The following is a 27,858-nucleotide window of genomic DNA, read 5'->3' as shown; positions in this document are numbered from 1 at the left end:
ATCCATATTCATGACATCTGATTTGCTATAATCTTTATTTCTGATGTGCTGCATCTGTGAATACTTGAAGTACTTGAGTTTGCATTCATGGGCAATTATATGGGAATGTCATCCAATAGCAACAGATTGATTTACAGTTTAGACTTCGTAGCACCAAAAGACAATTTATTTTCTCTCAGATGGGCTGCGGCATGAGACCTGGAATTGATGCTTCCACTTTCATTTTTTTAACGAATTACTTTTTCTTGTCCCATAGACATGCAAATCAAGGACATTATAATGAAAGTCTAACCAGTGCCTTTTAGATGCATTCTCTCAGTGCATCTCAGTGGTTTGCAAAGGTCAGAGGAAGGAAGGGAAATGGACAGCAAGTAGAAACTTAGATTTCTTGTAAGTGTTTTGGAGGGGAAAGAGACACAGGTACGGTATTTGGTCATTTCACCTTCACACCCAAGGACTCCCTCATTCTGACTTCCTCTGAGCCTTCCAGAAATCCAAGCTCTTGCTATGAAAAACACATTTTTCTTAAAAACTTCTGCAAAACTTCTAACTATATTTCCTTCTAGTCCTGCCTGCTGGCAAGGTAGACAGAAAGTAGAAAGGTTTTTCCAATAAAACAAATTTTAATTAATTTCCACAGGTGATAGGAAGAATTAAACAAGCCCACAATAAATCTGCGGTAAGTCCAATAGGAGAAAGTAGTATGAGTATCACTTTTGATGCATGTATGGTCAGAGGGGCTGGAAAGTGTTAAAGACATGAACCCTTTAATGCCTTGTACTGGAGAGGTTTCAGTCATGCTGGAGGTGGGAACAGTAAAGCACTGAACCCCTCCAGCCTTCAGCCCTGTGGGGACAGCATCTGCCCTGGCCTGGAAACCCAGGCAGGAGCCATCCCAGGGCTTAGAAGCCATTTATGCTTTAAGAGCCATGGGTACTGATGCCTTATCAAGGCTGGCCTAGAACAAAGGCTAGACAAACTTAAAGAATGAAGTAGGGATTTATTAGGAGGCCTCAATGGACCCACCTTGGGCAGTGCTAGAGCCCAGGCAGAGCTACACCCAAGATGAACCAAAACGGTCACAAAAAAATGGATGACTGGTCACGAGATCTCTCACTTTTATAAGTTCTGGTCCATTTGCATATTGGAGTTAATTGTCCCATCACAGCTTTAGGTTATGAAGTCTTGTCCTTCTTGTTTTTTTCTCTTCAGTCCACATTGTTTGGCCACGTTGTTATCCATGCTCTTGGGCCTGAAATCTGGGTGGCTGTCCTTAGTCCCAAACTAGAGAAGGAATTGTTTTGTCACCATACTCTGTGAAGAACGCTCACTAACACTTAAAATGAAGCCCAGAACTACCCACTAGAGCAGCACAGAACCTGAAAAATACAAAAGCTAAAACCTAAGAGTTTTAACTCTAAGTTAATACCAGGGCTGGGTGGGTGCTCGAGGAGCTCCAAGCGCCCCAGCGAGCGGGACTATCAGAGCGCCCGGGCCGGACACTCTCTCAGTCCCTCCGGTCTGAGGGGCGATGGAAGGGCGGGGACGCGCCCCCTTCAGGCGCGGAGGGGGCGGGACCGGCTGGCGGGGGCGGGGCCTGGCGCGGCGGGGCCGCCAGAGGGCGCCACTGCGCGGGCGGGGCGGCGGCTCGCGGGCTGGGGGTGTGCGCCGGTGCCGCGGGCCCGGACGGAGCCCGGCCCGACCGCCCGGCCCCACCGCCCGGCCCCACCGCCCGGCCCCAACCGCCCGGACCCGCTCCGGACACTCCAGCCCGTCCGACCCTTGCCCTCCCGGGCAGGGAGCGGGGCCGCACAGACAAGGTAAGGGCGCACGGCCGGCTCCCGTCCCGCCGGCTGCGCGTTTGGCGTCCCCGTGCCATGTCCGTCCCGTCCCCTCCCCTCCCGTCCCTTCCGTCCCTTCCGTGGGGTGGGCGTTGTCCTTCTGTCCCTCCGTCCCTCCATCCCCCGGCGGAGCGCGCAGGTCTCCGTCCGCCGGCAGAGCCCGGCGGCAGCGAGGGGCAGGCCCGGGCATGTCCCGGGAGGCGCGGCCCCGCCGTGCCCCTCGCACCCCTGGGCTGCGGGGCCGCGGGTGCCCCGGGGCGCTCCGAGCGTGTGCCCGGGCTGCCGCATCTGGGCCGCAGAGTTTGTGAGGGTTTGGCGAGTTCGCCGCGTTTCAGCTGTTGGACTGCCGGCGCTGTTTCTCGCGGCAGATGATCGATACCCCGGCGAGCGGCGGCGCTCGGGACCCGGTGCTGGAGCTGCCCGCGATGCTGGAGCAGGAGCTGCGGGCCCAGCCCCGGGCCGCCGGGCTCCGGCTGCTCGAGGCTGCCCACGACAATGGCCTGCGGATGACCGCACGGCTGCGAGACTTCGAGGTGAAGGATCTCCTCAGCTTAACGCAGTTCTTTGGCTTCCACACCGAGACGTTCTCTCTCGCTGTGAATTTCTTAGATAGATTCTTGTCAAAAATGAAGGTAAGGCTTTTTAAAGGATTAGCTCTCAGCCTAGTTCCTATTCGAAACTGGAATGTCTTGGGTTTAGATAAAGGTTAAGCTCCTTCCAAAGATTCATGATTGTGTGGAGGTAAAAAATTCTATTGGCCGGTCAGATTTTGATATTGTTAAGAAACGTTTCCTCTGGAAAAGGAAACAACTCCTCATCCCCCTAAAGGATGTCCATGGATTGGGAAACAGGACGTGTTAATGGCCTAGACCAATTCAGACTGCCTGTTCTGCTGCATAGATACAAAAAAGTTAAATTACTTCTTATTTAACTGCCTTTTCAACCTATTCATTTACCCTGTGTATATCAAGATGCTGTTGAACACTTAAAATCTGGTCAGACATCAGTTAGCATTGCATTCTCCTGTGCAGATGTGACATGCTGATCTGAGTTGTTTTAAATTGTCTAACAAGACAGGATTATCATTGTACAATTTGGACAAGAACAAAAGCTTGTTTTGCTTGTGTGTTCAAACCAAAATGAGAAAGCTAGATGGAATGGATGGGAAAATTATGATTTCAAAGACTTGTGAATCCAGATTAAGCAGTAAAAATTGGGACTGCATTGTCTAGGGAATAAAATAAGACCATTTATACATACATGTACATACTTAAAACAGAGTTAGAAACCCCCAATTTTCTCCTATCATCCCTAATATGTACAACGCTTTAAGTCCTAAAGCTTCTTATTAGGCTATTTTAGAACTTTATTAACAAGTCATTCTACCTCAATCCAAATTGCTCTGCAGTCTTGCTTTTTAGATGAAAGAAATGAAATTTACAGTGCATAACTGTTTTCTTGTTTGGTTAAATGAAGCTAATAATGTACAGTAAAATACTTAGTTTTCAGTCTCAAAAGAACAAAACAACCCCTCATCCCCCATAATTTTTGATGAAATAAATTGGTGCCTACAGTTTGATACTTGCATGTTATAATAGGTGATCAGAGGCCTTCTTCTTTGAAAATAACAATTGACTTTCTTTTAGGTACAGCCTAAACACTTGGGCTGTGTTGGACTCAGCTGCTTCTACTTGGCTGTGAAGGCATCAGAAGAAGAGAGGAATGTGCCCTTGGCCACTGACTTAATCCGAATAAGCCAGTATAGGTTCACTGTTTCTGATATGATGAGAATGGAGAAAATCATACTGGAGAAACTGTGTTGGAAAGTCAAAGCTATAACTGCCTTCCAATTTCTACAGCTCTATCATTCATTCATTCATGAGAATTTAAGCTGTGAAAGGTACAATAACTAATCCTGATTTTGCTATAACTGCCTAAGACCAGAAAATGTAGAATGTAGAAAAACAAGCAGGGAAATTGCTTGAGTAATTGGCCTTTCTATACTTTAAAAATTCCACAAACTTTTCCCCCTACTCGAAATTGTCATAAAGGTGAGCATCTATGGTTTAATATTATTGTAATTTTAAATATTGTTTGCATAAATGGAGTATTGCTCTCTGAGCCGAAAGCCAAACTTGCTCAATAATGATGATATAATAAATCTCTGCTTAGGCTGCAGTGAAGTATTGCCTCATTGTAAAGATTGCAAAAATCTGCTTTTATTTAAAAAAGATTCCTTTTGCTAGTAAGCACTGAAATTCCTTGTTAAGCCTGCTTTGGTAATGCAACTCTTCCCCAGTGTAACACAAAATTTATTTTTGGCATTGAGGCTGCCAAAACTGAACACCTGTTTGAATGTAACCCCAGAAGTTCTGGGACAAATGAGGCCTTTGTTTAGATAATGAACATTCTTGCTGCTTCTCTGAGTTCCCAGAGGGATGCTGCCTTGATCAATCTTGCATTTGTCTAGATTCACTCATCTGTTCTTATTTCAGGAGAAAATACCTTAATTTTGAGAGACTTGAGACCCAGCTTAAGGCCTGTCACTGCAGAATCATGTTTTCTAAAGCCAAGGTAAACATCTTGAAAGTTGAGAGAAAATTAAACTGCTGAAACTTAGCAAAGCAGTGTCTAAAAACATCTTCTCTCTCTCCAGCCTTCTGTCTTGGCACTGTCTGTTTTGGCACTAGAGATAGAGGAACAAAAACTGCTGGAGTTGACAGAGCCATTGGAATTTCTACAGTTACATTCCAAGGTATGTGCAGATAAAATTTCAGGGGAGGGTGGAAGGAAAATGCATGGAAAGGTCTACACAGTGGGGAAGGAACAGGTGTGTTGGCATATTGGTTTCTTTTGTGGCTTTCTTATGATGTTTTGTTGGGTTTTTTTCATTTGGCCTGGGATATTTGGCTGCCTATCATGTTGAAGAAGCTGAAAGTTCATGTACAAAGTAAAGATTTAGCTAGTTGTTAACATAGGACATTCTGTCTTGTTATGTAGATAAGCAACAGAGAATTGACCTTCTGGAAGGAACTAGTATTGAAGTGCCTTACAGAATATTCCTCAAGCAAGTGTTCCAAACCAAATGTGCAGAAATTAAAGTGGATTGTGTCTGGACGTACAGCTCGGCAGCTTAAACACAGCTACTACAGAATAACACACCTTCCTACCATTCCAGAGAGCACCTCATAATAGGTAAGGCCTTGTGAAATCAACTTCTGATAATGTGGAAGTAAAATCAGCTGTTAACCACCTCCAGGGCCCTTACAGGTTACCTCCTGGAATCATGGAACAGAAGTGTAGTTGCCTGTTCTCATGTTCATGCTTAAACCAGTGCTGTACCTAAAGAAGGGGCTACCTAATTAATGTATGAACACTGGAGAAAGAACTGATGTGTGTTGTGGTAACAGAAATGTTCTACAGACATTGGGACCACATTCACACTAAAATGTGAAGTAAAGCTTGGAAAAGGGGAAAAAAACCCTTTGTCTTGCTCCAATCCCAAAAAGAAAACCAGTCTGGTAGAATGAATTTCTTGTAATTGTTCACTTAAGCCACTTATAACAGACAGTTTTATACAGTTCTATGGTATAACTGCTTAGTGAAGGCTAAAATCTGTAATTCATTATTCCTGTTACTGTTGTTTTACTCTGTAAAATGGTAAACTTCTTACCTAGACTTTACTTCAGAGGCTACACCTTCTTCTATAACAGCCATCTTGCTGTTTTGCTGTATTAAGATCTCATGCTTTGTTTGGCTCTTGTAGAAAGCACTTCTGTTGACTGGTTTGTTTGGGGTTTTTTTACAGGAGTACAATGAAATGGGAAGACCATCCTGTGACCTTGTCAACAGGCACACAGATATCTGAGAAACAGTCTGAACCCTGATCTTAATAATGAAGAGCTCAATTCATGGAAAGAACATGTAACATTTCAGACTAAAGATCCTTCCAGCAAATACCAGTTCTTTTCATGATGAATCCAGTACGTGGTGTCAGTTTTCATTCTTACTTGGTAGACTGTTCACTAGTCAGTGGAATAACACAATCCCAATTCAAGGAATTTTAACACCTTAGAGTTTGTAGAGCGGTTTGTGTAATCTAACCTCAGTTTACAGTAACTGCAGGTGCTGAATTAGGTATTAATTTTTAAAACCTGGTTCACTTTCTGAGGATTATGCAGTACTAGGAAATCTGATGTGCAGTAGTGCAGTGCTGCAGTGTGTTAAGAAAAGAAAAACTAATCCAACTCCATCTTGATGACAACAGCAAATGGCTGCCAGCTCACCTGGTGTGCTGTTTGGGCAGTACCTTGTGTTCACGTGTTCCTGCCAGGATGGGCACTGGCCTCCTACCACAGACACATTAAACAGCATCCTGTGATACCCACTGAATGTGTCAAGTAGGTAGAGCAGGAGAACAGAGGAACTTTACTGTGTTCCTTTAGCAAAGACAGTCACTAGCACAGCATCAGTAACTGCAGTATTTTGTAAGAGCTGTAGTTTGCTGATGCCACACTCATTGAGTGTAAAAACTTGGTGATGCCTAATGAAGGACTAAGGCAAAGAACTGGGTCACATGTAACCCTTTCATGCCCTAAATCTGACCTTAGTTTTCCAGAGTTTTGCATTAGTTTTCCTGAGGTAAATGCTGATACTGAACAGGCACATTGTTACAGGTACAGTAGGAGCAGGGCTAGTTCCCCCCGTGGCCTCTGTGTAGGAGTAATCCAGATGAGAATCACTGAAGATTGCTTCAACTCTGATCTCTTTATTGGTAAGCTTTGTAAAACACAACTGTTTGTTCAGAAGACCAGGTCAATATTGATGCTTCTAGTGCTACCAAGGAAGTGGATAATAAGAGTGTATTATTGTATGTTAGATGAAAAGAGGTTCTGGGAGAGTTGCTAATGTCCTCTTGAATTCTGCATCACTGTGGGACAGAGGCTGTTGGCAACAGGCTGTTAAACCTGATTGTTATATGGACTGCTGGAGTGGAGAAGGAGAGATCAGAGTGTGGGATGAGGTGTTGGCCAGCCAACCCTTCCCTGTGATGGTACCAGCTGAGGTGGAAACCATTCTTTGCATATCTCAAACTAGTTAAAGCTTTCACAGAAGACTCCATACCAAAGCTCTCTACTGGACAAATCCAATCTGCTCATGGGAGTGATTGCACTGCAAAACATGTAACTGGCTGTCACACCTCTCAGTGCTGCCTGGGCATTGTGCTGACCTGTGCAAAGTGATTCAAAGGTGTGGTCAGCCCACTGGGAGAGGATGCAGTGTGCAATTCTAATTGTCCTGTCTCAAGATATGTACCTTTAAATTAAACATTGAAATGTGCTTAACTAAGTAGCTTTTTTCCTGTATTGTATGTTATGAAACATATTAGTAGGAAGCCTATAAATGTGACTTACACCTGAACAGTACCTGGAGAAAACTTTTCAGGCAGGAGGTAAGACATAATGCAGTTTTTTTTTTTTTTTCACAAATTTATTTTTATAAGAGGTTGAGGCTGTGTGGGACAAACTACATGAGAAAATGCTAAATATCTTACAATATCTGTCCTGCAGCAGTGAATCACAGAGTGGGTCAGGTTGGAAGGGACCATGGGTGGGATCAGCTGCTCCCCTCTCCTTGATCAGGCAGGGTCATCCCAGAGCCCATGACACTGGATTTCATCCAGACATTTATTACCTCCAGGCAGACCCCATACCATCTCAGGGAAACCTGTTCCTGTGCACAGTTGCTGCACAGGAAAGAATTTGTTCCTCATGTCCAGGTGGAACACAGGCATCACAGAATCATAGAATGACTAGGTTGGAAGAGACCTTCAAGATAACATGGAGTCCAACCCATGCCCTGACACCTCAATTAAGCCATGGCACTGAGTGCCACATCCAGTCCTTTTTTAAACACATTTGGGGATGGTGACTCCACCACCGCCCCAGGCAGGCCATCTCTAGTACTTCATCACTCTTTCCATAAATAACTTTTTCCTAATATCCAAACTATTATTTCCCTTGACACAGCTTAAGACTCTGTCCTCTCACTCTGTCAGTTGCTTCCTGCAGAAAGAGACTAACTCCCACCTGACTACAGCCACCTTTCAGAAAGTTGTAGGGAGTGATGAGGTCACCTCTGAGTCTCCTTTTCTCCAGGCCGAACAGCCCCAGCTCCCTCAGTGGTTCCTCACAGGGTTTGTGTTCCCAGCCCCTCTCCAGCCTCGTTGCCTCCTCTGGATGCACTCAAGCGTCTCCATGTCCCCTTCAATGTCCTTCTGAGGGCCCAGAGCTGGACACAGCACTCGAGGTGTGCCCTCAGCAGTACTGAGTACAGAATGATCTCCCTGCTCCTGCTGGCCACAGCATTCCTGATCCATGCCAGGAGCCATCGGCCTTCTTGGCTACCAGGACACACTGCTGGCTCATGTTCAGTGGGCTGGCACCAGCACCCCCAGGTCCCTTTGTGCCTGGGCACTATCCAGCCACACTGTCCCCAGCCCAGAGTATTGCAGGGGGTTATTGTGGCCAAAATGCAGGACTTGGCACTTGGACTTGCTAAACTTCATCCTATTGGACTCTGCCTGACCATCCAACCGTTCCAGGTCTCTCTGCAGAGCCCTCTGACCTTCCAACAGATGGACACAGCTCCCAGCTTAGTGTTGTCTGCAGATTTACTAAGAAAGACTCAATCCCCTCATCCATGCCATCAGTAGAGCCCTGAGAACACCACTGGTGCCTGGCTGCCAGCTGGATGCAGCACTGCTCACCATCACTCTCTGGGCCAGCCATCCAGCCAGCTCTGAGCCCAGCGCAGAGTGCTCCTGTCCCAGCCCTGGGCTGCAGCTTTTCCAGGAGTGTTTTGTGGGAGACAGTGTCAAAGGCCTTGCTGGAGTCCAAACAGACACATCCACAACCTTTCCTGCAACCACCAAAGGGTCACCTGGTCACGAAAAGAGACCAGGCTGGTCAAACATGACCTACCCCTCCTAGACCCCTGCTGGCTGGGTATGATAGCCCTGGCCATCCTATAAGTGCTGTGTGATGGCACTCAATACGAAGTGTTCCAGGTCAGGCTAACTGCTCTATAATTACCAGGATCCTCCTTCCACCCTTGTTGTGAATGGGTGTCACAGTGGGCAGCTTCCAGTCATCTGGAACCTCACCAGTGAGCCAGGACTGTTGGTAAATGATGGAGACTGGCTTGGCAAGCTCATCTGCCAGGTCCCTCATCACCCTGGGGTGGATCCCATCTGGCCCTAGGAATTTATGAACATCCAAGCAGCTCAGCAGTTCTCTGACTGCCTCCTCCTGGATAATGGGGGAACCATTCTGCTCTGCTCCCTGACACCATCTACCAACCCAGGAGGACAGTTGTCCTGAGGACAAGGCATCTTCCCACTAAAGACTGAGGCAAAGAGGGTGTTAAGCACTTCCTCCTTCTCATCTGTGGGTACTGAGTTCTCTCCCACATGCAATAGGTTGGTTGGTTTGTGCCCCTGGTCTCTTGTCCTGTTGCGGGGCACCATGGAGCAGTCTGGTCCCTGCTCTGAGCCCTCCCTGCAGACAGGGACAGACAGGGATGAGGTCCCCTCTCAGCTGATCTCCTCTGGAGGCTGAACAGCCCCAGCTCCTAAAGCCGTTCCTTGTAGGGATATCCTTCGATCCCTTCCACAGCCTTTGCTGGACCCCCTCCAGGAGATCCATGTCCCTCTAGTCTTGAGCAGCCCAGCTGGACACAGCACTCCAGATCTGGCCTCACAATGGCTGAGCAGAGGAGCAGGATCACCCCCCTGACCTTCTGGCAATGTGTCCTGATTCACCCCAGGATATAATTGGTCTTGTCCCCCAGGGCACTGCTGGCTCAGGGACAGCTCGTTGTCCACCAGGACCCCAAGGTCCTTCTCCACAGAGCTGCTCTCCAGCAGATCAGCCCCAGCCTGGTGCATGGTGAGATTCCTTCCCAAGTGCACATCAGCAAGAATAAGAAGATATCCTTGCATTAAGACAAGTGGTAGATTTCTAACTGCTTTGTTTAGTATAGTGTTTCTAAAAATAAAAAACCACCCACACCAAACATTCTGCTTAAAGACATTACTTTTTTATGTACATCTTTCTCAATAGGTTGTGCCTTAGTATCATAAAGTTATCACAGCTTATAAATCAGCTGGTAACATTTTGTCTTCAGTCTGCTGGAAAAGGTCTTTCTCTTCACTGAAGTAATTACTTTTGACAACAATCCATTGAAGAGATCACTGAAGTCTTCAACAGTTACATGATTCCAGTCCTTAACTGTAACATGTAATTTGTCTAAAGGGTCACATATAAAAAGTTCACTTTTCAAGACTAGAAAAGTCTGGTCCTCCTTTGCTGTAGTTTCCAGAAATTTCTGCCCCACTGAAGTCAAACCCAGGGTTCTGATGGAAGTAAAATTAAAAATTGGTTAGTAAGTAAATTACTTAAAATAAACGTGCTTTAAAAAAATCCCAGACAACCCACAAAGAAAAAAAAAAAAACAACTAAATTGCTTTTTGTTAATATTCTGCCATTGTAATAAGAACATGTAACAATCAACTTGTCATACATTTATCACAGCACTGAAATTCTTGGAACATGCATCAACAAGCTCTGAATTGTCATAGTTTGGATGCCTACTGCTGAAGTTACTTTGTAATGCTGTTCTTGACTTACCAAGTAGTGAGATCTGCCAGAAAAAAAATTTAAAGGAAAGTTTAAGAAAGAGATCTGGCTTTTGGTATCCTTTGAAATTGCCTTTTGAAAATCTAAGTATGTGCCCTGATGGATAACTAGGTTCTGCTTGTTCTCTGCTGCAGTAGTTAGCCTGATGATTCAGCTGGTACATAAAATGTTGTCATTCTACACCTCTGCAGACATGTACAGGAATAGTTGTGTCCCAAAGGTATAGCAAAACAATTTAGGCAATTTTAGTAAAAGTGCAAGGAATGTCTTTTCTAGTGAACTATTGCACTCCATCTTACATTATAAACAAGCATATCCAGTAGAGTTGATGTTCAGATTTTATTGTAAATATGGCTTTGTCATAATTCTAGATAATAACAGAAGTTGTTTGTAGCCTAACAAGTGAAAAGTTGTTAGGAAGATGCAATTACTAAAACAGCAACAGCACCTCCAAACTCACCTGAACTTAGCAGAAACCCTGCAGACAGAATAACCTCTTCAAACCACAGTGATAAAACCTTGTAAACATTTTAGAGATATTGAACTAAAGCATTATTTCCATGGCATTTGCTCAGCTTTCCTGGCCATAACCTCTGTGTGCTAACAAAACATATAAGGAGTAATTATGGTGCTTTAACTTACTTCTCTTTGGAATCTCTCCAGTGTAAGTTTCCTTTGCATCTGGTCCTGTACCCAAGGATCAGCAGCATATTCATTTTCTAACAGAGAGGTCCAACAATTTCCAGCATCTCTATTTGTCTTCATTAGAACAATTCGTATCAGCTGCCTGTCTTCTGTTGAATGAAAACACAGAGAGTAACCTTTAAACTCAGTCCTATGTGCTGCTGCTTTTCTTGGTTTGGTGAATTCACTACTAACAAGCACAAGAAGTGAAGTCATTTAAATTCTTAATGCCAATGCCAACCTAGTTCTTGATAAATAAATAAACATTAACAAGAAAAAAAAAGGCTGAGGCAAAGACAGCCTGTACTGTCAGCTCTCCCTTTCTGACCTGTAGGATGCTGAAGCTGTTTTAAGGGATTAAACCCAGTTCATAAGTACTTCTATTGCAAACATAAAGTAACCTCTTGGAGATGTTGACAACAAAGATTTAATCTACTAATATAGACAAATCTGCTAATGCAATAATGAAAAATTGAAGGTCAGGCTGTACAGAGAGTTATTACCAACAAAAAGCCAGAATAAAGTTCTAGCAACATATGAACAGATGGTGTGTATGACCACAGAGAATATATATTGAAAGTATGTTTCAAAATAAATGTGCAGTGCAGGGTGTTCAGTTCTACTGAAGTGAATAAATACAGCATTAGAAGTGTATTTTGAAGATTATTTGTGTACTGATAATGACTGGACTTCACTTCACAATGTGTATTAACACTGTAAATTTTAATGGCTTAAATTACTAAATTATCAATAAATATTTAATATAAATATTGAATGGAAAAGAAAACCCTTCATAGGAAAACACTGAGAGGCACAGTCCACAAATATGATTGCCAAACCCCAAAATATTCAGAATACTTCACAGTATTTATGATATAATGGCCCAATATGCTTTTCTTCCTCATTATATGTAGGAACCTCAGTGTGTTTTTAAAATTTCTTTCTGATTCTCTTGGACTGTAGATTTTGTAATTCATTCAAAAAATGTAATGCATGAAAAGTACTAATTATGGAGAGTCATGCAGCTGTACCATAACTGCTTACCTTTAAATGAAGGTTTTTGCAAAAACCTTCTCACTATATGGAAATGTTTGCAACCCATTGATTAGGACCTTCCAGGATGTGGCATCTTCTCGTTAACCTTAACCTCAAGTGCTTTTGTAATACCTCAGTTCCTTAATCCAGCAATAATGACTTTGCCTTTTTACAAAGCTAAGGGACGAAAGTAATCTTTCCCATTAATAAAGAGAGGGTAAATTATTCTGTAGTGTCTACTGGAAAGTTTTACTGTCTCTATATCATCACTTCAGATGTACATTATTACCTAAGGTCCACGTTCCTTCATCAGTTACTGTAGAGTCAAAAAGTTTACCCTGCAAAAGACAGGTACAATATTACAAATCAGTAAAACCTTTTCAGCATCCAGTTCACATTGAGTTATGAAGTTTTACTCACAATTTAACCACCTTGTATTCTGCTGAAAATAAATAGGGTGATCTGGCCCTACAAGTACACACTTGCATGTAGCCTGTCAAAGAATTATTGCTTATTACACAGTTATTTTTTAATTGAAGCATTAAATACCTTGTTTTAGTATCTGGAGTCATTGAAAAGGCTTGTGTTTCTCAGCAGGAAATGCCATTTTTAATAATCTTGTCATGAAAATTCAAGGGTTTTTGTCAGGAGTAACTAGCTCTGGTGCAAGATACAGGTAGCATAAGCAGTTCATTATAAATGTGAAAGTAAATCTGTCTTTAGGCTGGTTTTTTGTTTTTGTGGGGTTTTTTTCTTTTTTTTTGGTTGGTTTGGGGGTTTTTTTTGGGTTTTGTTTTTGCTTTCTGGAGCACTTGAAGCCGTGCACTAAAGTGCTGTCCACATTCATATTAAAATCCATATGAATTTGAATTGTTATTTTTCATAGAATCACAGAATGGACTGGATTGAAAGGGATCCTAAAGTTCATCTAATTCCAGCTCCCTGCCACGGGCAGGGACACCTTCCAGTATCCCAGGCTGCTCCAAGCCCTGGCCAACCTGGCCTTGAACACTTCCAGGGATGGGGCATCCACAGCTCCTCTGGGTACCCTGTGCCAGGGCCTCCCCACCCTCACAGGAAACAAATTCTTCCTAATATCCAATATAAGCCTGTATTCTGACAGTTTAAAGCTTTTCCCCCTTGTCCCATCACTACATGGCCTCGTAAGAAGCCCCTCTCCAGCTCTCTTTCCATGTACTGGAGGACAGGCACCATCTGTAAAACCCTGTCCAGGTGAACAAAACTGTTTCCAATGAATGCCGTTTTTAATGTATCAAACCTGGGATAAAGAACAGAGAGGCGGCACAGGTGTGCCAACCTTCTCCCAGGCGACTAATGACAGCACACGAGGACACAGCCTAGGCTGTGCCAGGGCAGGTCTGGGTTGGACATCAGGAAGACACTTCACAGAGAGTGTGACTAGACCTCGGATATGAGGAAGAAATTTCACAGAGTGTGACTAAACCTCGAATCGGGCTCCCTGGGAGGTGGCGCGGTCACAGTCCCGGGAGGTGTTTAAGGAAAGCCCGGCTGACACAACGCTGCGTCTCAGGCTGTACTCGGTGATCTCAGGTATTTTATAACCCAGCTGAGCCCGTGCCCCCCCGGGGCCCCGCGGCCTACGCGTCGGACGGGCCGGTGCCCGCTGCCCGGGCTGCCCGCGGTACCTGCAGCAGCTCCTGTCCGCCCACGGCCAAGGCGATGTGCCGGCTCCGCAGGCTGCAGCGCACGTCCTTGGCGCGGGTGCCCGGCGGGACGCGCACCTCGATGAACACCTCCTCCAGCGTCTGGTACCAGCGGCCCCAGGGTGTCGCGCAGGGCACCACCCCGCTGCGCTCCTCGAACGGAGCCGACATGGGACACGGCGGCAGCGCTCGGCTCCACGATCCGCACGGAGCCCCGCACACACTAAGTCCCACAGTGACTGAGCCCCACACCACTCCGCGCTCCCGGCCCCGCTCCCCGCGCCCGCTCCGCGCACGCGCACCGCCAGCCACGCCCCCCGGCAGGCCCGCAGCGCGCGTGCCCGGCGCCGGGCGCCCCGATTGGCCGAGGCGGGCGGGGCGGCGGCAGCTGATTGGCTGCTCGGCGCGCGCCACGGCCGTTGGCCCCTTTGAATGCCGGGCCGCGGGGTCCCAGCGCCGTCATGGCCTCCGCGCGCGTGCCGCTCAGCCGCCCCCTGCACCGCGATGGCAGCGCTGGTACGTGAGGGGAGGGCACGGCGGGAGCGGGGAGCCCTTCGGCGGGGACAGAGGGCCGGGACCGGCCTCAGGGCGTCCTTTCCTGCGTGCAGCAGCCCAGAGCGCGGTGCCTCAGAGCTGTCTGAGTTCTCACAGGGGTCCCCTTCTAAGGCAGAAGGTGCCGACTTCGTGCCTAGCCCCGGCATGCCGAATACAGCCGTGAACGGGTATAATGTCCGTAGTAACTAAAGCGGTGCCAAGCCTTGCTGGCCTCTGGCTCTGTAGTACAGCGCTGTAAGAGGAGCATGCAGAGCTTGTCACGGCTGAGGCACTGCTAGCCAGAGCGTTTGCTGATGTACGAGTCTCTCACAGTGAGATTTGGGCTGTTGATTAACCCTAGATATGTTATCAGTCTCATCGAAGCTAAAAAACCCTGTCGTTTGCCTTCATTGTTCTCTGCTGTTCTGAAAATCTCGTTTTTAGCGCGTACTCCCCTGCAAGGATCCCGTAACACTAAGCCATCAGGTGGAGTGGGAAGTTTGCTGTCCTCTGAAGCATGCCAAGGGGTTAGGAAACAGAGGAGTAAGTAAAAATTGCACAGAACACAACGATAAGATACCTTGAGATGCTGCAATTGTTAGTGCTGTTATTGCTCTGCTGCTCAGAAATTGGTTTCTGTTGCAGAGACTCACTGCCTGCCTTCCAGCTCAAAGGAGCAGCTGTAAAAACATCTATTGAAATCTTCCAAAAAGAGCTTTATATGGGACTTCTGCTAATTAGGGGGGGCCTCTGGAGGTCTAATAAACTACTTATTAACCTAGGGTTGAGATATTTTCATGCCTATTTAATATCTAAAGCATTCCTCAGTTCAAAACTGACATTGTGGATCTGGATCGTGGCAGGGAATCTTGGCAGAAGTGGAAATATCAAAGCTATCACCTGGTAGTCTCTTAACTTGGTCAAGTACCCAGATGAGCAATATTGAACTCACTGATTGCAATAAAATAGTAGCTGGTATTGAGTTGGGAAGTTGATAGTCTAACAAACAGGTGGAATGTTGTCTTTTGTACACAATTAACCTCGTGTAGTTTTGTTGCATTTGCCTCACTGTGTATATGCACACCCTTTTCCTTCACCATTCCCTTCTACTCTTCTGCAGGTGAGACCAATCTGAGCAGTGAGAAGAGTGCACCCACCCCAGTAACTGCAAGGAGACTCACATCTCTTGGATCAACAGTAAGACTCTGCTGTGGTGTCTGTAGCTGTTACATCCCAGCTAAATCTCTGAGTGCTTAAACAATGCAGCCTCTTCATAAAACTGTCATTAATCTACCCAAGTGAACTGTGGAACATATTGTTTTATCTGTGCTCCTTAAGACCTAAGCAGGAAAAATGAAATTGCTGCATCCTTGGGACTAGAGAGCAGCTTGTTATTTTTGGTGTACACTCTTGTTCTTTTCCTCTTGCTCACCATGTAAGTATGGTGTCACTCCTTTTTAAGGAGATGGTGTTCCTGCTCTCAGGGGCTGGGCAAGGCAGAGTGTAAACCTGGTGGTGAAAGGAACAGGGTACTGCATGTGCAGATTCTGAATGTCCTATGCAGGCATATGGATTTCAAGATTAATAGCTTAACAGGCTGAGAAATGATAGCCCTGACGTGCTAATTAGGTTCATGACTATTGATGATGTAGGATGAAATTCTGCAAATTCTTGTATTTAATTGTGTTCAGCTACTATGAAGTTAGAGATTTCTAACACATCTCTCTTCCAAAGCCGGCTAATGGGATTGTGAAGACTAAAAAAGATCTTCTCCTTATGAAAGAGAAAAAGAAACAGAAGGCACTGGAGAAGGAGGTATGAATCAATTGTGTGAGTGAAATCCTGTCATGTCTCCTCCCCCTTACAATAATAAAAAATACCAGCTGATAGAATTGGCCTGTTTTGCATCAGACAATGCACAAGTAGTTTACAAAGAGCTCTGTGCAAAATAAAGATTATCAGATATTATGGGTGTACAAAGCTCATGGAATTGCTTTAATTCTGCTGATTGTGAATTACTATTCTGTCAGTCTTCTCAAAAGCAGAACAAGGTCCTCTGTTGGCTACCCCAAAAAAGTTCTGTTTTATTGAGCAATCCCTAGCTGAAATGTTTTGCTCACTAATTGTCATACTTTAATGCTGAAGAGGCACTCTGAACTGTATCAGTAGACTTCAGTGTGGTAATTGGTGCCTTGTGTCTCAAATGTCACATTCTGCCTTTTTGTCTCTCACAGCCAAAAAGGAAAGTTGGCTTCTGTTGCCCATTAAAGCTAAGACAATTCTAATTTTAACATTTTGTACTCGCTTGGAAGCATAAACCAAGATTAAATGTTCCCATTGTATGGTGTGTAATAATGGAGAATTGTGGTAATTGTGTTACTTCCTTCCTGTGAATGAGAGTTGCAGATACATATTCTCAATGAAAGTAAACACAGTTTGGATACCTGTGCCTGTGGTTTACTTGGCTAAACTAATGATAGTAGGAAATAAAGATAATACCTCATGTTTTAGATTCGTGCATTAGTGAGAGAACGTGGAGAGCAGGACAAAAAACTTCGTGCTCTGGATGAAGATCTTGTAAAGATGGAAGCAAAGCTGAGTGCTGCAGTTCAGGAGAAAACCTCTCTTTCAGCAAATGTTGCATGCCTGAAGAAACAGCTGCTGGAGTTAACAAGAAGCAATGAGTTACTTAAGTCAAAGGTATTCAGACAAATAAGTGCATCTTTGCTTTGCCTGTGCTGTTATTGAGCTTCCTGTGCAAGAGGAAGCTTTACTTGGTGATCAGCAGGTGTTTTGATGTAAGCCTGTCTGGTTTGGGATCCTGTGCCCTCCTGTCTAAACACAGAGCGGGAGGGGAACGCTTGCAAAGGGTTATGTGAACAGCAATTCGTACGAAGGCATTACACTGAGTGGTTTTATCTTCTTTTTCTAACAAGCTGTCCGAAGATGGTGTGCAGAAGAAAATGAGCAGCTTGTGCATGGAGTTGATGAAGCTCAGAAACATGAGGGATGCGAAGGAAAAGGTATGACCATTTGTACAGGACTGTAATTCTGAGCTGCTCAGGAATAAAGCCAGTGATCCTCAGCTGAGCTTGAAGCTCTTGGTGGCTCTTGTTGTTTAACAAGTGGCTGATATCTTTACAGAGGGATACTTGGAATCACATTTAGCATAGTAGCTGGTTGCTACCATTAAACAGGAGTGATGATTAAATTTTATTTCACTGCTGTTTCCCACAATATCTTTATTTACTAAATGTCATTTTAATGTTAATATGGTGTATTTTGTTTGGTTTTTTTCAGAGTGCATTGGCAAAGCAGGAAAACATGGAAATGAAGCTGCAGGAAGTGCAAAGGAATCTAGAGCATTCAAAAGGAAAAGTAGCACAGTTACAAGAAAAATTGTAAGTACTACGAGGGTATTAGATGATATGATAGGACTTGGTTGTGTTTCCATGACTATCCTTTGTAGTAACCAAAATTAAGGCTGTCTCCGTACTGAGAAGGAGCAGACATTAGCAGTGTTTGGAATAAATACAGTGGAATGAAATTCGAACAACTGCTGTGGTTTGGTAAATTTACCATTAGAAACATTGTTTCTCTAGTGTATCTAGCCATTTTTCAAAATACCAACTGTATCATGTCAAGCCTTTGTCTTCCAGTGTGATATGGGCGGGGAGGAAAGACACATCATCAGGAAAGAATTGTTGTTCAGGTGTGAGGAGGACATTTGTATGGATGGGCTATTTCTGGCCTTTAGACTACTAAGTCAGCAATAAGCAAGAATAGAAAAGCATTTAGAGCAGGAGCTGAAATCCTAATTCAGCAGGCATTTGGCTTGGATTTGATGAGCACATTCATGTTCTCCAGAGAAGTGCACTGAAGAGCTATTGTGGTGCCTTCAGAGCTGCTTTGGTGCAGACACGTGCTCTGAAGAAAGGCAACTACAGAATCTCTTGGTTTCAGCAGCTCTAGGTAGATAGTGCTGAGATACAACCCACTCTTTCTATTCTGCCCAAAAAATGTTGTGTGCTGCACAGGAACAGTGCACTAACATGCAGCCTTTTGCTGAGGATGGTGACCTGGGATGAACTTCCAAGCCATGTTCAGTGTCAGGTTGGCACAACTGGCACTGCAGCACAAACTTGGCTGTGAAGATACACCAAGGGAATAATGCAGGTAGTGCAGGTCACAAAGGGAAGAGATGCTGATTTGCTAAAGCTGCATTATGTTAATGCATTATTATGTTAGTGGTGTATTGCTTGTGGCAAAATGTGGCTTACCATCTTTACTACAATGAGAAGACTATCTGGAACAGGGATGAAAAAGGGTAGAATCACCTCTTAGAGCCAATATCAGTTTTTCAGCCAAACTGGGAGAGGAAAAGTATGTCTTACTACTTAACTCTGGAGTTTTTTTTTAAATACATCTGTCATAAAAGCTGTCTGGTTTTAGGTCTGCTACTGAGAGAGAGAAAGTTGAAGAAAAGTCTGACATTGAAAAACTCTTGGAATATATTACAGAGCTCAGGTAACAACAAATTGTTTTCAGGAAGGCACTTTTCCTCTTGAAAACAAACAGTCCTAAACATTTTCCTTTGTGTTGATGTGTAAGCTTACAAACAAAATTTAGTGGTAACGAGTGCCTGAATTTTCTTCTACAGTAGTGTTGCAGAAACAGCAGAGAAATACAAACTAGAAGTTGCCCAGATGGAGGAGACACTGAGTAAGAAAGACCAAGATATTGAGATCCTGAGGAATACCCTCAAAGCAAAAGAGGAAGAGTCATGTAAACTGATGAGAGAACTTAATGAGAGGTGTCAATTGCTTCAAAAAGAGAAAGGTGATTGTTAGTTCTTGTACACTGTTCCATATGTGGGATTGCTCACATGTGTTAAAGCACCTTAAATAGGTGTTTTCTGAAATGTCTGTTTAGACTGGTTTGTTCTAAATGAGAAGTCAAGTCTCTGAGCTCCAACTAGAAACACCAAGGCATGTTTTTAACAGCAGGAAAATCACATCTGACATCTTTTAAGTCTGAATTGGTGTGTCCATGGAGGGTGACTTAGGTGCATAATATACAGTGAAAATTGTAGGAGTGGCTTTAATCTGGAAGGTGAACACTAAGAAGATCTTGTTCCTTACTCTTCACTGAGAAGCAGTATAATATTGTGTGAATTCACTGCTAGCAGCTTGTTCACAGATTCACTGAGGTGTTGGGAATGTGGCAAGGATCCTTCTTCACCTCCTTACTCCTTCCCTCCCAACTCTAGCAACTCTGCAATCTGAGACACGTACTCACTTTCTGTACCAGCTGCCTTCTGTGTGCTAGCTTGTGGAAGAAGCTTTGGCGAACTCATGGAGTTGCTTTTCCCTGCTCTTCTGGTGGAGGCTAATTGCTTGGTCCAAACACTCCTGCTGTTAAAATGATTGTTAAGTGGTTACCCTGAGCCAATTTTGAGGAGGTCCCAGATGGGTAATAGGTATGGATTTGTTTCCCTAACTAGGCAAGGGAAAAACAAAGATAGAATGCAAGTATTATGATTAATATGTTGTAGCTATTTGAAGATAGAACAAATTCCCTTTTCTATTGACCATTTTTCTATGCAGAGAAGGAGTCAGCTGAGGCCAAAGGACAGTTCCTGAGTATGAATGCTGAAATAGAAGACCTGAAAAAAAAAATTGATTTGGTGGAACAAGAACACCAGAAACTGCTTCAGAAACATGAGGAGGTCATCTCTCAGCTGCAGCAAGAGAAGGTAAATACAGGCTATTAATTAGTCTAAAAATAGATTGTAATCCCAAGGACTGGCACTAAAAATTGTTGTTTGCACATGAGATGTGCATTCCACAGATTAGGTTATAATTAATATGGCCAAGTGGGTACTGTGGCCTGCAGAAGCTTGTGTGATCTAATAGGTCTAAGAACCATTCCTGGTGGGATGGGGCTTTTGGTTCTTCACATACATTTGCAACTTAAACACTGCAAATTAACCCTGAACTACCCAGGAAGTACTGGTAGTTTTAAAATCTGTGGTATTCTGGCATGCAGGAGTCATCTGCATCAATGCAGCAGAAGTTACTAGAGTTTGAAGATGAAGTAACAAGTGAGAGACATCTGCTGGAACAAGAGCTGAATGGTACCATGAAGGAGCTGAATAAATTGCATGCAAAGGAAAAGAAAGCTGAAAAGTTGGTCAAGCAACTGGAACAAGAAATCAAATCTCAAGGTCTTGAACTGACACAGATGGAAGAAGAGTTGAAAGGGTTTGTGAAAGAAACTTTCTGATTCAAGCTTTGAAAGGAAAAATGTTAAATTAGTAGTGTAAGAAGAGCTTCTGAGCCCAATTCTGGTTTTAGAGACCTGAGCAGATATCAAGTTATTTCTTGCTGATTGTTGATTACCGATACTAATGAGATCTAATCACTAGCACTAGTAACTTGAGTCAGTATCAATAGTAATTTGAGTCAGTTTTACCTTGTTGTAATTTAAAACAAAAAAGCCAGTTGGGATTTGCTTGAAAGGCTGGTATTGTAGTGCTCTGACTTTGCTGTGCTGGATAAGATATGTGCATGTTGTACTGGCTATTTCTGTCCTGGAGAAGGCTATGACAAAAATGTTTTCGAGCCAGTTGTTTCTTGTTTAAGTTTACTATTAGGTCTTCAGTCTATTCTATAGCTCCCTTGGAAAGTAAGGGGAGGGGGAAATCCTTAGCAATACCTGTTATGAAGAATGTGCTTTAGTATGTGAGAAGTTACTGGCTTGTCACAATTAATTTATTGCTGCTGCTTGAAGCTTGCTGTAACTGATAGCAGCATTTGGGGATGTGTTCACACGTGCTTCTCTCCAGAGTGCAATGCTGAATTTTTATTGCAGGAAGAATGCAGAGTTGGAACAAATCAAGGCAATGCATAGCAGTGCGGTATTGAAAATCCAAGAAGAGCACAGCAATACACTGCAGGAACTTGGCAAGATTACTGCTGACTTTGAAAGGTATTTAAGTTTTATTAATGTATAAGACAAGCATTATGTCTAAGATGACAATAAAATGTACTGTTCATTTATGTGCCACATGTAGTGTTGGCATGGCACTTGAGCAGAGGATTTTGTGATGGTGTTTGGTGGCATTAAGAATTTATTTCTTGTACTAGGCTAGTATAGTGACACAGTATTGCTATCTAGTTCAAGAAGTTGGATATTTCTTCTTCCAAATTGTAACCACTTGGAGGAGTTCAGTGGTCTTGAATCACAAAGAGATTTGTAACTAGTGATGGTGTTCTTGGCATTGAAATATCTTGCAAAAAGACATATATAGACTCAAAATTTGCACTGAATTGAAAGTAGTTTCCACAGTTACTGCAATTCTTTTCCCTTAAAATATTCAGGTATAGAAAGTATATAAAAAGTGATACTGTTATTACTAGGTATGTATTACCCATGAGGAATCCTGTGGGATATTTGCCAATGCCAACTACGGACAGTAGGTGCTTTACTGTTTAAAATAAGTTTCAGAGAGATTAGGTCCTTCGTGTTTTAAAAGACCTACAAAATATAGCAATGTCTGTATCACAGAGTTTGTCATAGTGTTACTGCTTATGGCTTTAGGGAGCTGTGTTGTGGTTTCTTTCTTACCTTTGGATTTATCAGTGCCTGTACACTGCCATATCTTCAGGTTATAAAATCTTTGATACATGCTAGCACAAGCTTGTATTGCTCTTGTAAGGTGTGAACATTTCCATCTGTATTTTGCCTGAAGTAACAAGGTCTTCCTCATTTGTACTGTGATACCAGCTACAAGAAAACATCAGCTGAAGAAATTTGCAGTTTAAAACTGGAGAATTCCTCTCTGCGAGAAGAAGTTGCCAGCCTGAAAAAAGCAGGCCAGAGAATCTGCAGTTGCTTCAAGAAGCAGAATACACTAAAAACAAAGCAAATGAAGAGTATGCAAGGTACTACACAGACTTATTCTTAAGCTAAAATGCAAACTGAGGCTTGCCTTTCTAACTAGAACCTCATGTGATGCTCTTAAAGGTCAGATCAGTATTTTGTGTAAACTGAGGTTTCTTGCTTTTCCCAGTGCAGAAGGTTGAAAATACTGATAGACAAAATTCCTTAAGTTTATATGCATTAGGAAACTGGTCTGTCCAATCAGTTATTTGACTCTTGTTTATTCATAGAACATAGAGGAAAAGGAAAATACTTAAATGAAATGTGTAGGAATATTGTCTGTTCCAGAAATATCATTTACAGTGGCTGTTCTGCAAATGAGATCCCCAGGGGTGACAAGCCAATACTTAATGCACAGCTCACTCTCTGCCACTCCAGTCTGAATGATGTCAACTCAAATTCTGCTCACAAGCACATGCCAATTCATCATCCATGAGATGCTGCACTGTGATGATATAAACTGAGGTCCTTTCTCTGCCTAATATGAGGCATCACAGTGCAGCTGATGAGAAACAACACCCAAGTAGTTGTGCTAGGCTGGTAGCTGAGGACATGGTTCTGACTGTCCAACAGCAATTTAATGATCCCTGTTCTCTATGGTTCTGACTGTCCAACAGCAATTTAATGATCCCTGTTCTCTATGGTTCTGTGCTGTTAAGATGCTGCCCTTTATTTTCTCCCACCGGCTTAATGTCTCTAGTTTTCATTAGAGCTGGTGAAAGAAAAACTGAAGAGCTGTTTCCTGGCTGAGGTGGCAGGGAAGGGATGAAGCAAACAGCTGGGGCTGAAGAGGGGTCAGTGCTTTTAGGTGTAGGGTTTTTCAAGTCTTGCATACATCCACACTGAACAGTCTTGATTAGTTCCTGCATGAGGAAATCTCTCCATGAAAAGCTTAACTACTAAACCATCCCTGCTAAAAGCTGTTGGCTTGAACAACCTTAAATGAGCAACATGATCTTTGCTTCAAAAGGACTGCTTGCATCCTTATAGGAAAAGGTAGAAATGTTGTTCATCTCAAACTTAATTGCCTTCTGTACTTCTGTTTTCTTTGTGGCACTTTTTATGCAAACTTTTATTTCAGTTCTACTGACAGCTCTTCAACCATGGTTACTTGTGGGTTTTAGATTTAGTGTAGTGGAAAAAAAGTAAAACAAGTCATTAAGAAATTATGCTATCTTCCTCAGGATGCTTTTAGAAGTCCAGACCAAGCTTGCACTAAAAGAAGCAGAAACAGAGAGAACAAAAGAGTCTTGCCTTGCACAAATGACTAAACTTCAGGAAAAACTTGAGGAGCAAACTCAAGATCTGAAAAGAGAACTTGAAGCAGAAAGATCAAGGTGACTTTCTCAAACTTAAACTGCATGTGATGGCACAGCCAAGTTTTGTTGGGAAGAAGTGCTTAGAGCTAACCAAGAACATAACAAAACTCTGCTTCTTGCATTTTAGGAAAACCGTAAGTGAAGATGTGACCTCTAGCTTAAAGCAAGAGATCCAGACCTGGCGTAAACTGTATGAAGATTTACATAACAAAGTTAAGCCTTTTCAGGTGTGTTGTGAAGTAGCTGTTTGTTAGTATTTGTTGACAGAAGACTTTTAAACTTGGCTCAAGTTCTAGTCTTGGCAAGTCAATATGCTGCTTCCCATTCAAAGGCATTTATTCTTCAGTGGTTTCTGAAGTTCCTATCCAATGAGCCGGCTATTCCCTTTCCCAAACTCATCTTCCTTGGTAGATTTCAGTTCAGTAAAAAGTTATGCTTAGTTGAAAGGTTTTTAAGGTGTTCAAATGTATTTCAGCAACAACTAGATGCTTTTGAAGCAGAGAAGAATGCTCTCCTAGAGGAGCATGGGGCAGCCCAAGAACAACTGAATAAACTGAGTGATGCATATGCTAAACTACTTGGCCACCAGAACATGAAGCAAAAAATCAAGCATGTTATGAAGCTGAAGGAAGACAATGTCCACCTGAAGCAGGTTTGTGGAATGAAAAATTATAAATCTGCATGTTACTCATGTGCTTGATGCCTTTGTTAATTACTCTAAATATTTATAGACTAGTCCTTCAAGCTACTTATTTCTTAGTTTTTAAATTCCCTGCATGAAACAGATTACAATAAACCCCCAGACTCCAGAAATGCCAAGAGTTTTATTTTTGACTGAATTTACAACATACAGAGGGATCAGCTGTACAAATAAGTACCTTTACTCTTAGCTTGGTTGGCTTTTCTTACCTTTTTTTTGGGGTCCTAGACTTAATCAACTATCTGCTGAAAGTTTCAGACTGCCATACTGCTTGTTGGTGTTACACAGTACCTGTACATGCAGGTTTCTCTACACACCTGCATGTTTGGGTTGTGTTTTAATGCCACCAATAATTGTCTATATGTTTAGCATTAGGCAAAATGGCTCCCTCAGTAAATGATGCAGAATCTTCTCCTGTTCTTCATCTAACATGCAAGTCTTGTTTTGCCTAGGATGTGTCCAAGCTGCGTGCATTGCTGGCCAAGGAGAAGCAGACCAACAGGCAGCTTCAGGAGCAGCTGTGTGCAGTACAGGGCATCAAGCGCTTTGATCCTTCCAAAGCTTTCCAGCATGATAGCAAGGAAAATATTCCTCCAAAAACACCTTTAAAAGAAGGTGAGTGTGAGATTGATGTAGCCTTTGTCCCTCTTAAGCTTAACCAAGGAAGGCATGAGTGTCTTGCATAGTCTGCTGCCCCTGAGGGAGGTGAATGGCATCTCTTGTTCACAGCAGATGTTGGAGGCTGCCATCAATGGGGCACTCCCAGGGTGCTTTCCAGCCCAGATCCCTACAGCCTGGCAGGAATAGGTGCTGTGCCCGGTCAGACTGCAGAACCATTTTCCTTCTGCCACCAACTCGCATGTTCTTGCTGGTGAGGTGACAGGAAGTGTCTCCTGCACAGGTGATGGGGTACAAGTGGCTCAGCCAGACCCCTTTGCACCCTGGTTCTTTAGCTGCTACCTGGCAGGACCTTACACCACTGAAGGTGTCAAGGTAAGGTGCAAAAGGTCTGCAGGTAAAGGTGGAGTGGAGGAACAGATGGAGAGAACATGGGAGAACACCAAGGGAAGCAGAGTAGGGGAGAGAGTTTCATTATAGTGTCTGTTCCAGGGTCTGAAATCCTGGCTTGCCTGTGAGGTTCAGAGTGGGGCCTTCTGCCCCCCAGGAGACAAGAAATGACTTCATGTGGTGGGAGCAATAAGTGAAAAACTGAAACTTATTAACACTTTTCCATTGCAGGTAATAAAAACAAAATTTGAAGTCTTCTTGGCACCAAGAAAATAAATCACCCATAAATTTGTGTGCTCCAGGAGACTTCAACAGACTGCTTCTTCAAGGTGAACTTGGAGGCTGTATGTAATGCAAATCAGTAGGAGCTCTAGAGAAATGATCTAAAATTATATATTTTTAGAAAAACTATGTTTTACTGAGAAGGAACAGGTGACAGCATGTTCTTGACTCCTGTTAACATCCTTACAGGCATGAACTCTGGAAAGTGTTCCCTGTTGCACATTTTGGATATGCTGAGGCTGCTTAGTTAGGTTTTGAACAGGGAATTTTAAGCATTGCAGATTAAGATTACAAATGAAATCAAATTTCATGTGAGTTTTTTGATTTTTATGTTTTTAATTTTTTTTTGCATCTATCTAGTGTATACAATTCTATGTTAAATTAATTTTGCTGTTTATAGCTGCTTTGGTACCAATGGCAGCAATTCTGCCAAGGGACCTTTTTACTTCTGTGGCCTACACACTATAGAACTGAGTAGAAATGGCACTATACACTTAATTTTGATATTTTACAGGATCTATTTTCAGGATATGTGAATTTAAATCCTGGGGCTAGGTGTTGCAGCTGTTGATCTTCAGAAGAGCATTTTCAGGTCCAAGTCAAATTGACTCCAGTTATCTAAAAGTTTGTGTACTGTGACTGAGAGTGTTTTAAGAGCAATGCTGTGTCCTCTGGACTCCTCAACTGCCATGAAATCTTTGTAGCCAGCTGCTGTAGTGATCAGTGCCATGGTGACAGGGAATAACAGAACTTCTCTCACTTGGGTGGGAGGACATCACAGAACTCACATGCATTGTACAGACTGGAACTTTGACAATGGGGAAAGAATCTGTTAAACTTCATTTAAAATTAGGAACACTTTGGTGCAATAAAATTTTGAAGTTCAAGAATTTGTCTATTTCCTTTGCAAACCAGGTATAGAACCCAAACTTACATTACAGTGGGATGCATCTAATGTTCTTTTTTTCTAGTCTTGTCTTCAGAACAAAGCCCAATGTCAGTCTTGCCTCAAAAATGACATATTCTCTAGTCTTAGGGAAATTATTTAGCTGAACTGTACTATACATAGAACCTGCAATTCTCTTATTTTCTCTTCATACAAAAGCAAATACTGAATTCAAGTCCAAGGTGGACCTGTGTTTTTGTTATTGAGTGTCTGTGCAGCTCCCTTACACAGAGGTGCAGTACCCAAAGCTTAGCTGGTAGAATTTATTTGCATTTATGCTGACATCATGAGCTTACACAGATGTCATAATTCCTAGGAAATTATATACAAAAAATGCACATTAAGTCCAAGGAAAGAAGTTGCTAGATGTTTTCTCATAATGTCATCTTTGTGTATTTGCTGGATTACTTGATCCTTTGAAGATTGAGGATGAGGATTAGTTTCAGTGATTTAATTAAGAGAGCACTTGGTATTCAGCCTGAAGCGTTGGGAGATTTTGATCAAGTTGCTAGAAGTATTTTATACTGGAGGTCTCTCCTTGTGGAGAAAAAACTAAAGGTTTTCTTGTCTGAAGGGTGTAAATGGAGTAAAAAAATTGTAGAGGAAACAGGCATTTGTCTGAATATTAATGGAAGGTTCCACCAAACTCAAAAACTCAAAACATAAAAAAGGAGACACTGATTTAAGGTACTTTTTTTTGACTGAAGGTACAAATGTGCCAAGGGAAGCCAAGAATGGCAGGTGTCACAGGACTGGGCTTTTAGGGATCGTGCATTCTTGTTTGGTACAGCTGCCATGAACAGGCTTATACTGACAGAAAAAAAGACAAACTCCAGCAAATAATTCTGCTAGCATTACAGCAAGGGTGATCCTTGAGCTTTAAAACATTGATAAATCATAGATAGAGGAGAGTGGGGAGAGAAGCTAAGAGTGGAAGTCAAGGGGAAGTTGAGGGCTTTTAGTCACCTTCAGCCTAGGAGGCTTTTTTGCTTTCCTGCACTGTTAAATGAAGTATTAAAAACTGAAACCTTGACATTGGTAGCTCAACTGACATTAGCATTCACTTCAGGAACCCATTACTTTCATGTTGTGGAAGATTTTTTTTTTTAATTGAAAAATCCATGACTTAATGTAAATCTCTGATCATTTGTCTTGCTGTATTGTAGCAAGGCTGGGCTGTG

The 27,858-nt window shown here is 43.1% G+C and overlaps 3 protein-coding genes across 3 annotated transcripts; 2 read left to right on the top strand and 1 right to left on the bottom strand.

Moving 5' to 3' along the window:
* The first annotated feature begins 1,669 nt into the window (after positions 1 to 1,669).
* Positions 1,670 to 7,190, top strand: CCNG1 (cyclin G1). The gene is made up of 7 exons (XM_036391577.2): positions 1,670 to 1,820; positions 2,210 to 2,473; positions 3,488 to 3,741; positions 4,337 to 4,415; positions 4,498 to 4,596; positions 4,842 to 5,036; positions 5,650 to 7,190. Exons 2-6 carry the CDS (start codon positions 2,210 to 2,212, stop codon positions 5,031 to 5,033), a joined length of 888 nt encoding a protein of 295 aa, XP_036247470.1. The 5' UTR covers positions 1,670 to 1,820; the 3' UTR covers positions 5,034 to 5,036; positions 5,650 to 7,190.
* A 2,729-nt stretch (positions 7,191 to 9,919) lies between these two features.
* Positions 9,920 to 14,211, bottom strand: NUDCD2 (NudC domain containing 2). The gene is made up of 4 exons (XM_036391576.2): positions 13,927 to 14,211; positions 12,549 to 12,597; positions 11,183 to 11,334; positions 9,920 to 10,257 (listed from the first exon to the last, which is right to left on the bottom strand). Exons 1-4 carry the CDS (start codon positions 14,113 to 14,115, stop codon positions 10,174 to 10,176), a joined length of 474 nt encoding a protein of 157 aa, XP_036247469.1. The 5' UTR covers positions 14,116 to 14,211; the 3' UTR covers positions 9,920 to 10,173.
* Positions 14,212 to 14,405: 194 nt separating this feature from the next.
* Positions 14,406 to 26,606, top strand: HMMR (hyaluronan mediated motility receptor). Its single transcript, XM_036391713.2, is given in 19 exon segments — positions 14,406 to 14,460; positions 14,923 to 15,021; positions 15,599 to 15,675; positions 16,213 to 16,293; positions 16,990 to 17,178; positions 17,415 to 17,501; positions 17,779 to 17,879; positions 18,931 to 19,005; positions 19,139 to 19,317; positions 20,085 to 20,233; positions 20,527 to 20,741; positions 21,352 to 21,468; positions 22,267 to 22,355; positions 22,358 to 22,424; positions 23,607 to 23,759; positions 23,869 to 23,968; positions 24,217 to 24,393; positions 24,894 to 25,056; positions 25,681 to 26,606. Coding segments are annotated over 19 exon segments (2,193 nt in total). The 3' UTR covers positions 25,701 to 26,606.
* Positions 26,607 to 27,858: the final 1,252 nt, after the last annotated feature.

Source organism: Molothrus ater, chromosome 15 (assembly GCF_012460135.2).
Source record: "Molothrus ater isolate BHLD 08-10-18 breed brown headed cowbird chromosome 15, BPBGC_Mater_1.1, whole genome shotgun sequence".
In the NCBI taxonomy this organism is placed as follows: domain Eukaryota; kingdom Metazoa; phylum Chordata; class Aves; order Passeriformes; family Icteridae; genus Molothrus; species Molothrus ater.
This window is presented reverse-complemented; position numbering and strand designations above follow the sequence as displayed.

What these genes read in the sequence shown, in the direction of transcription:
- NUDCD2 (XM_036391576.2), bottom strand. Translation starts at nt 14,115, where the DNA reads ATGTCGGCTCCGTTCGAGGAGCGCAGCGGGGTGGTGCCCTGCGCGACA. An exon ending in GCGGACAGGAGCTGCTGCAG is followed by an intron (nt 12,598 to 13,926) that starts GTACCGCGGGCA and finishes TGTCTTTTGCAG; the next exon opens with GGTAAACTTTTTGACTCTAC. An exon ending in TGAAGGAACGTGGACCTTAG is followed by an intron (nt 11,335 to 12,548) that starts GTAATAATGTAC and finishes TTCATTCAACAG; the next exon opens with AAGACAGGCAGCTGATACGA.
- CCNG1 (XM_036391577.2), top strand. Translation starts at nt 2,210, where the DNA reads ATGATCGATACCCCGGCGAGCGGCGGCGCTCGGGACCCGGTGCTGGAG. An exon ending in TCATGTTTTCTAAAGCCAAG is followed by an intron (nt 4,416 to 4,497) that starts GTAAACATCTTG and finishes CTCTCTCTCCAG; the next exon opens with CCTTCTGTCTTGGCACTGTC. An exon ending in TTCTACAGTTACATTCCAAG is followed by an intron (nt 4,597 to 4,841) that starts GTATGTGCAGAT and finishes CTTGTTATGTAG; the next exon opens with ATAAGCAACAGAGAATTGAC.